The 12421-nt window shown below is 36.3% G+C and overlaps 1 protein-coding gene across 5 annotated transcripts in view; it reads right to left on the bottom strand.

Annotated features, from left to right (window-relative positions):
* The window catches only part of trv (trivet), a 341295-nt gene that overhangs the window by 185668 nt on the left and 143206 nt on the right, over positions 1-12421 (bottom strand). For 2 of the 5 annotated variants that reach the window (XM_073959929.1, XM_073959930.1), the window contains one exon: positions 11630-11674. The exons of the other annotated variants lie outside the window; for them this stretch is intronic. In XM_073959929.1, coding sequence (XP_073816030.1) covers positions 11630-11674 — 45 coding nt within the window. The remainder of the gene's footprint in view (positions 1-11629; positions 11675-12421) is intronic. 5 annotated transcript variants of the gene reach the window in all.

The raw sequence follows: 12421 nt of genomic DNA, 5'->3' as shown, positions 1-12421 counted from the left end.
AAAATGCACACATATCCCTCTGGAACAGTGAAGAAAAGGGAAAAACACAAAAATCCTATGGGGAGACTCACACGAGGACAAAACCAGGGAATTAATATTACTAAGTAAACAAGTAAAAAAGTGTCAGTCGGCTTTGCCGACAGATATATACCCTATATATACCTACGGACAGATCGAATTTTTTTCAGGTCTCTTTAGAATTTTGCGGCCATTTTTGGACACTTGAACTTGCCGACAAAAATATGGATTAGGAATTAACTGCACTAAGACACAAATGTTGAACTTTTGTGGGTGAGGTACCTTAGGGAGGACCGATATGGGCCATTTTAAATTTTGAAAAAAAAAAATATAAGGACATCCATAGTTTGGACAAAATTGGTTGTCCCATTCAAGTGATATTGTCATAGCATTTTAGTGTCATTTTTTTTAAATATTGGGGAGAAGTTCCGGAAGTTGTGGACCGGTATTGCCTCATGAAACTAAATTTGGATATAATATGACGAAGATCCAATGTTGGACCAAATCGGTTGAACAGTTCGTGAGATATCGTGCTTTCCGACCGTCACATATAGTGACATACTGGTTTTTTACACCTTTCGGGCTTTTTTCCCAAGATATATGGACTTGCCCCTGAAAAAACTTTTACCGTCGTAATGGAGGTAACGAATGCAAATCGCTTCAATAAAAATCAAAGTGATTCGAGAGCAGCTCTTAAAGTGAATTTAGGTACCAGAAGGAGTAGACAAATATAGTCCATATTCGAACCTGATCTATATCTGGTAGATATATTAGGATGTGCAACGTGTGGATTACATCGGTCACTCCCTTCAAGAGTTATCGTGCGCACAATTTTTCCGAAAATTTTTGAACTTTTGTGGGCGTGGTACCTGAGGGAGTGGACCGATATGGCATATCTTCGAATTTAAACAATGTTTGGACAAAATATTACTTAGGCTCAATGTTGGACCGAATCGGCAGATCCCTTCGAGTTATCTTGCGCTCCAACCACTACACACCGTGTCATAGGGGCTTTTTGCATCTTTCAGGCTATTTTCTCAGGAAGTATGGACTTGCCCCTGATAAAATTTGTGCCGTTGTTGCAACAAAAGTCGAAGCGATTCGAGAGCAGGTCCTATTCTGAACTTATCCGAAATTAAGTGTGGGAGGTACCCGAAGGCGTGGACTGATTTAGTCCATATTCATCTAAGTTTGGTAGAAATTTCACGATGTGCAAACTTTGGACCAAATCGGTTACTCCCTTCATGAGTTATCGTGCGCACAAATTTTCCGAACATTTTCGAACTTTTGTGGGGGAGGTACCGGAAGGAGTGGACCGATATAACCCATCTTCGAACTTAAACTAAGTTTGGACAAGATATTGCGATAGCCAACTTTTGGACCAAATCGGTTCATCCGTTCGAGAGTTATCGTGCGCACCAGCCAGGCAGACAGACAGACGGACGGACATTGCTAAATCGACTCCAAATTGTCTCAAACACATTTCGTCCAAACACACTTGGGGTCTAAAACCATTATTTCGATGAGGCACATTTTGCCCGTATGAAAGTGTACATAGCCTCGTTAGCATAAATGCTGAGGGTATAGAAAGACATTAGTGGATTGACGGGCATCCTTACAGGACTCCTGGGACTACAAGCGCATCTGCACAAAATAGGCTGTGCAGAAAATAGTGAATGCAGAGCATGCAGAGAGGACGACGAAACGTTGGAACACTACATCTGCCACTGCCAGGCCTTCACAAACTTGAGAACCCAGCTACTAGGGAACGACACCTTGCAAGGCCTCGACCAAATTAGGACAATCGAGTTCAGAAAGTTTAGAGACTATGTCAACAGGACAGAAATCCTAAACTGAAGTAAAAAATTAATCAGGAATTCCTAAATATTTTCTCTACATCCTAATTGTTCATTCACCTTATCCAGAACCCCAAATTTGAGCGCACAACAGGCCTCCTTTTATGGCTTAAGTGTATGTCCTTGTGACATGTGGTGATCTTGCATCACCCTTTTTTCAACCTAACCTAACATAACTAACTGTACTTTGACATTTGAAGTTGCCAGTGGTCACAAAACTTCTCCACCAAAAATTGTCAACTTAGGTCCATTGTTTGGTGTAGGCCCCACGTAACGTTATCTCCCGGTTTTCGGTATTTTAAAGATATTTACTTAATCTTTGGACCGAATTACCTGCAATTTGACATTTTAGGTTCCCAATGATCACAAAACTTCTCCAACAAAAATTTTCAACTTCAGTTTCAATCTACATTTTCGGGAAGGAAGGATTATATGTCTGTTGACATTTATGGTTCCCAGTGGTTAAAAACTTCTCCATCAAAAAATTGTGGACATTGGCCCACCTAGCTACATAGCCACAAATGTAGCGGTACTGCCCGATTTCAGGTAATTTCAAGTTTTTTAATGACCGAATTGGCTAAAATTGGCCCGCCGAACTTAACGCTTTTTTAATTGTTTAATAAACGTTCAAAAGTTCATGCATTCGAGCTACAGGAAATATTTTTTGAGTAAAAAGTCAAAACGTCATCACCCTCATATCCCTATTATATGCAGAAATGTAAATTAAACCTTAAAAAGGTATTTTGTTCGAATAAAAACACATTCATTTGTATAACAAAAAATATATTCACACATTTTAACATTTATTTATGCAGAAAAAAAATCTATTTGTATTATCATTATAAATCCAAATCAAAACATATTGCATATTGTATTTCACATTGCAAAACCAAACATTATTGAATGTTGGGGATAAAAAAAACAGGACTTTGTGCAAAAAAAAAAAACCAAGATTATACAATTTTATATTGGATGATTTTAGTATCGACCACAAATTTATTTCGATTTTCCATTAAAAGTGATAGCAATCTTTGATTTAAATTATTTCCAAATAATTCATTCGTTATCGTACCACACATTTTGCAGCTAAATTCGATATAGTGGAATGAATGGGCAAATCATCCAAACGAACAAACAACCAGCAGCCAACTTTACGGGCAGCCAACTCTTTAGCTATTCATTTTTTTCTTTCTTTGTTTTCAGGCCAAATAGGAGGGTAAAAATTTTTTTGCGAAATCGAAATATAAAATAAAAGCTAAACAAAAAAATCAGCAGCATCCGAATTTTATGTTGGGGCGATAGGTTGCCTGTTCTAACGAGGAGGAGGGTGTGATTTAGGAAAGTGGTAAAGAGTATTCTATTGCTTAAAATAAGGCAATTTCATGAATGACCACATAAATCGAAAGGATAAGAGCACCCCTAGGACATGATTTCAACAGTTCATACTTCAAAAACACAACAAAACTGAGAAATGCCCTGTAATAACAACAACACATGCACAACAAGAACTATGTACACAATACAGTGGCCAACAAAAGACGTGTGTACATTTTTCTTGGAAAATGCCACAAAAAAGTGTTTTATTTTTTAGGGGAAATACGTATATAATAGCATATTGACTGATTGCTAGAAATATAACATATCGAGTAAATAGTTGGATGAGGGATTATACGGAGTGATTAAATATGACAATATAGAATTTTTTAAGATTTTCCGGAGGTGATAATATCATAATTTCTTTAATGAAATTAAGGAGGACCTGAACCTGACTTAATGATCATCATAACGTTATATTTAGATGTATTTTTAGGAGGTCCAGAAGTTGGCAATAAAAGTGAATTTTGTAGGTCGTCTGGTCTCTCTGGCCTAACGGGAGCAATAAATTTGGTTATATTTTAAATTTTAGGAGGACCTACATATTATTTATTTTAATTTTGACAAAAAACTCACATTTTGTTAATATTTTAAGGTCAATTCGAAGATGACAAAAAAACTTGAATTTCTTTTAAATTTTTGGGAGGACCTGATAATTTTATTATAAATTTTTGTAAACAATTTCACCAAGGCACAATACACCGTTATATGTATGCATGTATAACACCAAAAACACTGTTTCCCATCAACAACAACACATACATGATACCAAATATAGCCAATGGCTAAAACACACAAACATTATATTGAAAATATCCGCAAAAATAAGTCGACAGAGAGGAAATAAAAATTGAAAGCCATAACAAGTTAAGCCCACATGCTCGTATAAATACGGAAATACTCTATAGCCACATGTACCACCACTCCTCACACATCCACTCAGACAAATAATTGCAGGAACACAACAAATGTGAATCCTCTCTCATGCCTAGATGAGCAATCATAAAAGACCAATCAGCATAAAAAGCTTGGCATGAATAAACTTTTTAAAAGACATTTCTATTTTATTTTCATTTTGTTGTTGTCGTTCTTTTTTTCTTTTCTTTTGTGATGGAAAACAAAGGAGGCATGTTACCACATCTCCAGCTAACCTCTGGTCATTTGTTGTACGGTATACATTTTTGACCAGAGTTGTGTCGAAATAAACGAGTGTGTTAAGGTTTTTTGTTGTTGTTTGTTTCTTTTTTGAAAATATCATAAATAAATCATAGTACTTCATGCACACATTGAATGGATAGATCCACTGAGCGAAAGACAGACAAACAAATGTCGTACCAAGCGACGAATATGAAGACCACCTTGTGTTGCTAAAGGCTGGACTTCGGATGAAAGCGTTTTTGTTGTTGGCAATAGTTTTTGTAATTTTGCTATGAATTTCATGGCTACCCCAATTTGCTGCTGATACTTGCCGCAAATGCAAAACAACTACTACTTGATTGTGGGGTACAGTATGTAACCTTGAAATTAGGGAGTTGAAAAATACTGCAATATGTACACACAGCAACTTCTAGTTTTATACACAAACAATTGTGACCATAGATGAAGGGAAATTAAAGCAGAAATTCTTTGAGAGTTATTTTATATCTTTTGTGGATACACGATCCTAAGCAGAAGATATTTAGCAGCCTTCGATGTGTGGAGGACACTTAGAAGGTATTCTAGGTATAGAAGATCTTAAGGAGATTCTCCAGATATGGAAAACCTTAAGGAGGTCTTTTATGTATAGAAGGCCTAAGGGAGGTCTTCTTGGGTTTGATGGCCGAAAGAAGGTCTTCTATGTATAGGTAAGAAGACCTTCCTTAGGGTGCTCTTCTATTTACTTTTGTAAATATTTACTATTTAGTTCGTAAGAAGGCCTTCTCTCCATAGAAAACCTTAAAAAGGTCTTCTATATATATAAGACTTTAAGGAGGTCTTCTATGTATGGAAGACTTTAAGGTGGTCTTCTATGTATAGAAGACCTTAAGTAGATCTTCTATGTATAAAATACCTTTAGAATATCTCCTTTGTTTAGAAGACCGTTAAGATATCTTCTAGATAAAGAAGACTTAAGAAGGGGGCCTTAGGGAGGTCTTCTAGGTGCGGATGACCTTAAGGAGATCCTCCGGATATAAAATACCTTAAGGAGGTCTTTTATGTATAGAAGGCCTAAGGGAGGTCTTCTTGGGATTGATGGCATAAAGCAGGTCTTTAGGTAAGAAGACCTTCTTTAGGGTGCTCTTCTCTTTACAGAAAGCCTTAAGAATGTCTTCTCTCTATAGAAGACTTTTAGGAGGTCTCCTATGTATGGAAGAGCTTAAGGTGGCCTTCTATGTATAGAAGACCTTAAGTAGATCTTCTATGTATAAAATGCCTTTAGAATATATTCTTTGTTTAGAAGACCTTTAAGATATCTTCTAGATAAAGAAGACTTTAAGGAGGTATTCTATGTATAGAAAGCCTTAGGGAGGTCTTCTACGTGTAGATGACCTTAAGGAGATCCTCCGGATATAGAATACCTTAAGGAGGTCTTTTATGTATAGAAGGCTTAAGGGAGCCTTCTTGGGATTTATGGCCTAGAACAGGTCTTCTATGTATACGAGGCGCACTAGAAAAAAACCTTCTGTCCTAGGCAACACACAGTATAGCCAGGCGTCATTTGACTTTTTTTTTTTTGTTAAGAAAGTTTGACAGTTTTTAGCCTATGCGCACTCAAGACAGTTTGACATACTGTTGTTTAGAGTGACTGGAAAAAATCAATTTGCAATAAATTGGAATTTACTTGTGAAGATTTTCGTCCTATAATTTTTCACAATTCTCGACATGGATAATCACAGAAAGAGTGCATGGATCAAATTAAATATGTGTATATTTTTCACAATTTTCGACATGGATAATCACGGCAAGAGTGCACCGATCAAATTCTGTCTTTGAAAGTCGATAAAGGGCCATCCTATATCACTATGAAAAACTGGTTTAATGAATTCAATCGTGGCCGACACTCGCAAAAAACGAAGGTCGTGAGGGTCACCCAAAATCGGCCGTTGTGCCAAAAAAAAAAAATTAAGCCGTGCTTGAACGGATAATGCAAGATCGCCATGTTATATACCGTGAGATAGAGACATCCTTGGGCATTTCTTCCACCAACTAACATTTGATATTGCATGAACATCTGGCCGCAAAAATGGATGCAGTAAAATTTGTCAATCGCTAAAAAAAGGCTCTTGTGGATTTGTGCAAAGAAATTGCGAACAAAAAAAAAATCGCGGTGCTTCAAAAACATTTAAACGATCGTCACAGACGAATCGTAGATCTATGCTTAGGAGCCTGAAGCAAAACAGGAATAGACCGTTTGGGTCTTCGAAAGCGTGCCCAATCCAACGAAAGTTGTTCATGGAGAAAGACCTTCGTAGCAAATGGTCCCCTGTTTCTTCGGCAAAACTGGCCGTGAGAAATGTAGGACGGTTAATTCTGAGCGTTACACTATAATTTGTTTGCCTGAAGTCTCTTGAGAAATTCGTACAATGAACAAGAAAGACGAATCGTTCTGCATCATGACAATGCGATTCGAACCAGCGCCTGTTTGACCGGACAAAACGTGGAATGGATGGGTCATGCGGCGTACAGCCCTGACTGGGGATCCAATGACTTCATTTGATTGCAGCACATTAAGAAAAAAAGAAGTGGTCAACAATTTTCATCGCCACTGAAAACAATCTAACACATGGTCGCATTTCAAACTGTCCTAGGTACGCTTAGGCAAAAAACTGTCAAATTTTCCAAAAAAAAAAGAAATGTCGAATGATTCCTGGCGACACTGCGTGTTTTTAGTGCCCCTCGTGGAAAACTTTCCAGATTTCTTCTAGGTATAACAAATTTTAGGGGGTCTTCTTCGTATAGAAGACCTTAAGGAGGTCCTCTGTGCATAGAATACCTTAAGGAGGACCTTTATGTATAGAAAACATAAAGGAGGATTCTATGACTAGAAGACCTTAAGGATGTATTCTATGTATAGATGACCTTAAGGTGGTCTTCTATGTATAGAAGACCTTAAAGTGGTCTTCTATGTGTAGAAGACCTTAAGGTGGTCTTCTATGTATAGAAGACCTTAAGGTGGTCTTCTATGTATAGAAGACCTTAAGGTGGTCTTCTATATATAGAAGACCTTAAGGTGGTCTTCTATGTATAGAAGACCTTAAGGTGGTCTTCTATGTATAGACGACCTTAAGGTGGTCTTCTATGTATAGAAAACCTTAAGGTGGTCTTCTATGTATAGAAAACCTTAAGGTGGTCTTCTATGTATAGAAGACCTTAAGGTGGTCTTGTATGTATAGAATACCTTAAGGTGGTCTTCTATGTATAAAATACCGTAAGGTGGTCTTCTATGTATAGAAAACCTTAAGGTGGTCTTCTATGTATAGAAGACCTTAAGGTGGTCTTGTATGTATAGAATACCTTAAGGTGGTCTTCTATGTATAAAATACCGTAAGGTGGTCTTCTATGTATAGAAGACCTTACGGAGGCCTTCTATGTATAGAATACCTTAAGAATGTGTTATAGGAGGACTTCTGTATAAGAGGACTTCTGCATGTAGATGATTGCAAGGCGGCGTTCTTTGTATAGAAGACCTTAGGAAGGTATTCTTGAAGGCTTTAAAAACGTCTTCTAGAAAACTTTAACGAAACCTTTTATGTATAGAAAAATTTAAATTGGTTACATCGAAGACATCTTAAAGAGGCCTTCTATGTATAGAAAATCTTAAGGAGATCATCAGTGTCGTGAAGACCTTAAGACATATTCATATTGAAGATCTTAAGGAGGTTTTCTATGTATAGAAGATCTTAAGGAGGTCATCTATATATAGAAGGCATTAAGACCCTCTTACGGTCTTCTACATGGTGAAGAACATAGGGAAGCCGTCTGCGTTTGAAAGATATATACATATATAAGGTTTTATTTGTATAAAACACCTTTGGGAGGTCTTCTACGTATAGAAGACTTTCAGGAGTTTTTCTCGAGACCTTAAGTAGGTCTGCCTTGTTAAGGGTTATATATTCTTACCCTGTAAATGTAACCCTTTTTATACCCTCAGCCTTTAGGCTAACAAGGGTATATATATGCCTATATATATATGTGCCTCATCGATACAATGGTTATGGACCCCAAATATGTTTGGATGAAATACGTTTCAGACAATTTGGAGTCGATTTAACCCTGTCCATCCATCTGTTTTTCTGTCCGTCTGGCTGGCTAGTGCGCACAAAGATTCTCGAACGGATCTACCAAATTTTGCACTTCGTAATATTTTGCCCAAATTTAGTTTAAGTTCGAAGAAGGGCCATATCGGTCCACTCCTTGGGGTACCTTCCCCACAAAAGTTCAAAAATTTTCCGAAAATGTTTTAAACGATAGCTGAGGATAACTTTGCACATCGTTTTATTGCTTCCAGATATAGATCTGGTTTGAATATGGACTATATTGGTCCAGAAGGTAACTCCCACACAAAATTTGGAAAAAGTGAAGTTTAAGAGCTTCTCTTGGGTCGTTTTGACATTTTTCAGCAGGTTGTTCTTGCGGTCCCCTTTACGGCGGTTAAATTTTTTTTGGGGGGCAACTCCATATTTCCTGAGATAGTGGCCTAAAAGCTGAAAAGAAACCCTGATGACACCACCTAAAATGGCAAATCCGCAAGATAACACTCGAAGGGAGTTTCTGATTGGGTCAAACTTTGCACATCGTGGTATTTCTTTATTCTATTTAGTATGCAGCTGTAATTATTTGATTACACTGTGAATACAAATTTTGGGGCAGAGATAATCGCTTTTGGAGATAAAATTTTCTGAGCGACATTTTTGCAGATAATTTCGAAGCTGAAAACGTCATATTGTGGCACTTTTATAGCGGCTCTTAAAATAAAGGACGTAAAGGACATTGAAGGAAGCGAGTTACAAAGTTGAAGTGCTCTACGATAACAATCCTCATTCGATTTGACCTAAGACATGTTATCTCAAAAATAAGCTAAAGCAACAGTGAAGAAAGATATAACGCTGATTTCTAATGGCCCACAGGGTCTCTAGCAAAAACTTCATCACGCCATAACGCGGAAGTTCGACTCACGGCGGATCTTTCCTTACCCAGACATTCAACTCATGTTATTATTTCATACGTCCTTCGGGTACCTCCCACACTAAATTTTGTAAAAGTGCAGTTTAAACACTCGTCTCCGATCTATTTTAAATTTTTTTATGCAGAAAGTTGTTTGCACGGTCTCTTTTATAACGGTACCATTTTTTCCGTAGTAAGTTCATAATTCGTGAGATAATTATCGAAAAGCTCCAAAAACCCTAAAATGGGAAATCTGCAAATAACTCTCGCAAGAAGTTTTTAATTGGTCAAACCTTTGGTCATCATATTATTTCATCCAGTCATGTATTGGGTAAAGTGCAGTTTGTAGATTCGTCTCGGATCTATTTGACATTTTTTGCTGATGGTGTTTCCACGGTCTCTATTACAAAGGTAAAATTTTTTCCGGAGTAAGTACATATTTCCTGAACTAATGGGCCAAAAGCTCAAAAACCCCCTGCCCAAAATACTAAAATGGCTAGTGTGCAAAATGTTCCTCTTAACTTAATTTAACGTAACTAAATATTTCGAGTTCTAAAATCAAAGATTTGCCTGCTAAAAATTTTAGGTATTTGACAATGACAATGCATAGTCTCACATTACGGTACATACAGATTCCACATATTCAACTCGTGATATAAAACCAATTGGCTGAGGGTATATCTCTGTCATCTGGCAGATACTTTCTTACTTGTTCTTCACTGCTGTTACGAGGCTGCTTTTTACCATCAATTTCCTTATTCTAACGGTCACAATTCATTTATCATCAACTGTACTCCACACATTTAGACATCTTCATATAAGCAAAATATACATACGTATACTTACATATGTATGTGAGAGTCTCCTCTTATTTACGCACGACTGCAATTGGAATAAATATATTTCCATATGTTTTTGCAATATTTTATCCTTGGGAAAAATTGCTATGATGCTACGCTAGACTCTTAAATATTTCTCAAGCGACCAGCAACAACTACTGATGAGAATGATGCTGATGATGGTGGTTATGGGCCATGACTGCTCTGGTGTCTTCTTGGCAAATGACTATTGTTTCGACTAGATAGGCAGATATATTATCCTTTTATATTCTATATAATATTTAGGCTTTGGATATGAATGGATTTTTGCCATTTCAATGTTATTATCATTATCAAGCAGTTTTCGGTTGAATAGGAAACCAGAGGCTATAATACTGATAAAATAGGAGTTATGTGACAAATAAATTTTCTATTATTTTTTGTATAATGTTTTTTACCCTCTTCTCTTGACATTTTATATTTGACTTTGAACAAACTGATTTATTATGTTATGTGGCAATGCGAATATATTTTTTTATATAATACAGTTCTTATATAATCATTTGTATTGTTGTTGCTGTCGTTATGCCATTTCATTGATGTCCCTTTGGATATTTTACAAATGCCCATTAAAGTCGTTTTTGTCGAACAAAAAACCAGCAACAATATTATTAACAAGGAAACCCTAAAACCAATGACATTGTCCCCAGTGACGACTGGCTGCTGCCACAAAGCAGAAAAAAGTAGGCGTTTTTATGGTCGTCCATGTCGATTGGTACTCCAATAACCCACACCCATTTTTAATTTCGTATCTGATGAAGCATTCATTCTATGTTTTGTGAGGAGGAAAAAAGGCAAACCACATTGCAAAAAAAAAAACACGAATGTTGCAGACCGTTGACCATACCCCAAAATCTTGACAGCTTGACTTTTAATTTAATTGTATTCCTTTTTTTCTCTCTCTCTCTCTCTCGGTCACAATTTGCAAAGCATAAATTGGGATGTGTGGACAATTTTTATGGGTTTATATTATTGATGATACTTTAATATTGCTCAATATTTGATGTGTTTATTTTTTGTGGTAAAAGTGCAAAAGTTTATAGAAAAAAAGTATGAATTATTTAAATGTATTGGTGGTTAATCTACTGTGATAATCCAATCACATCTTAATTATACTTTTACTTGTAATGCTATTTATTTGTATGCTTTTTTACGTTTATTATCAGATCATCATGGCCAGAAAGCGTGAATTCCAATTATTTTTCGGTGATCGATTTTAATGTTAAATATAAAAAAAGGAAACATATATGTGCTTGATCAAATGTGAACCAAATTCGCCATATAAATTGAAGTTAAATTTCTTTAATAGCCTCAGAAAGCCTCATGAATTAAAGTTAGTATCCACTTCACTTTACTTACCTATATTGTAATACAATGGTTTTGAAAATTTGGGAATAATCATACCTGTAAAAAAGGGAGACAAAAATGAAATTAGAATTTAGAAATTGTAATGAATTTTAAATAACTGCTAAAATTTTTACTGCTAAATAAAAGAAACAATAATTTTATATCGATTATATATAGGTACAAAACAGTGATCCTGATTGGCAAAGTTCGAGACTTGTATTGGACCCCATAATTAAAAAAAGTAACGGGATATAGCGTTTATGGTAGTGTGCGGAACGCACGGCAATAACTTGCATTGAGTCGTGATAACATTTCAATTCACCAAACAGTCTGACAAAAATCACGGCCTATTTCTAAAATATTGATGCAATTTGATAGTAAATATATTAAGACCCATGTAACCAAAAATAATAACCAATTATTTGAAGGCTTGGGTGTACTGAAGGCTTGCCATGTATGGGAGTAAGCGACAGCAAACAAGCGTCTGTGCTACAGGGAGCAGCTTTTAATGTAGAGGGGAAAAAATTCACAATTTTCCGTTTAAGGCGTTAACCTGGAACGATATGCAATTAAAAGAAAAATATGGAACGCTCCACAGTGGTTCAGAATCGTTTTTTTTTCTGGTTACAGAGTTTTAACGTTTCAGCAGATAGAGATATTTTTAACATATACACAAATATGTATATACTAGCAAAGTGCACGCTACTTCGTATGCGGAAACGATCTAAAAATCAAATAAAAAATATTTAATATGAAAATTGTGCTAATACCAATCTTACCACCGCGGTGGTACGGTGCACCGTA

The sequence above is a fragment of the Musca autumnalis genome, unplaced genomic scaffold, assembly GCF_047663935.1.
Source record: "Musca autumnalis isolate F117 unplaced genomic scaffold, ASM4766393v1 scaffold_1, whole genome shotgun sequence".
NCBI lineage: Eukaryota > Metazoa > Arthropoda > Insecta > Diptera > Muscidae > Musca > Musca autumnalis.
Note: the sequence above shows the minus strand (reverse complement) of the source record. Positions and strands in the feature narration are given on the sequence as shown.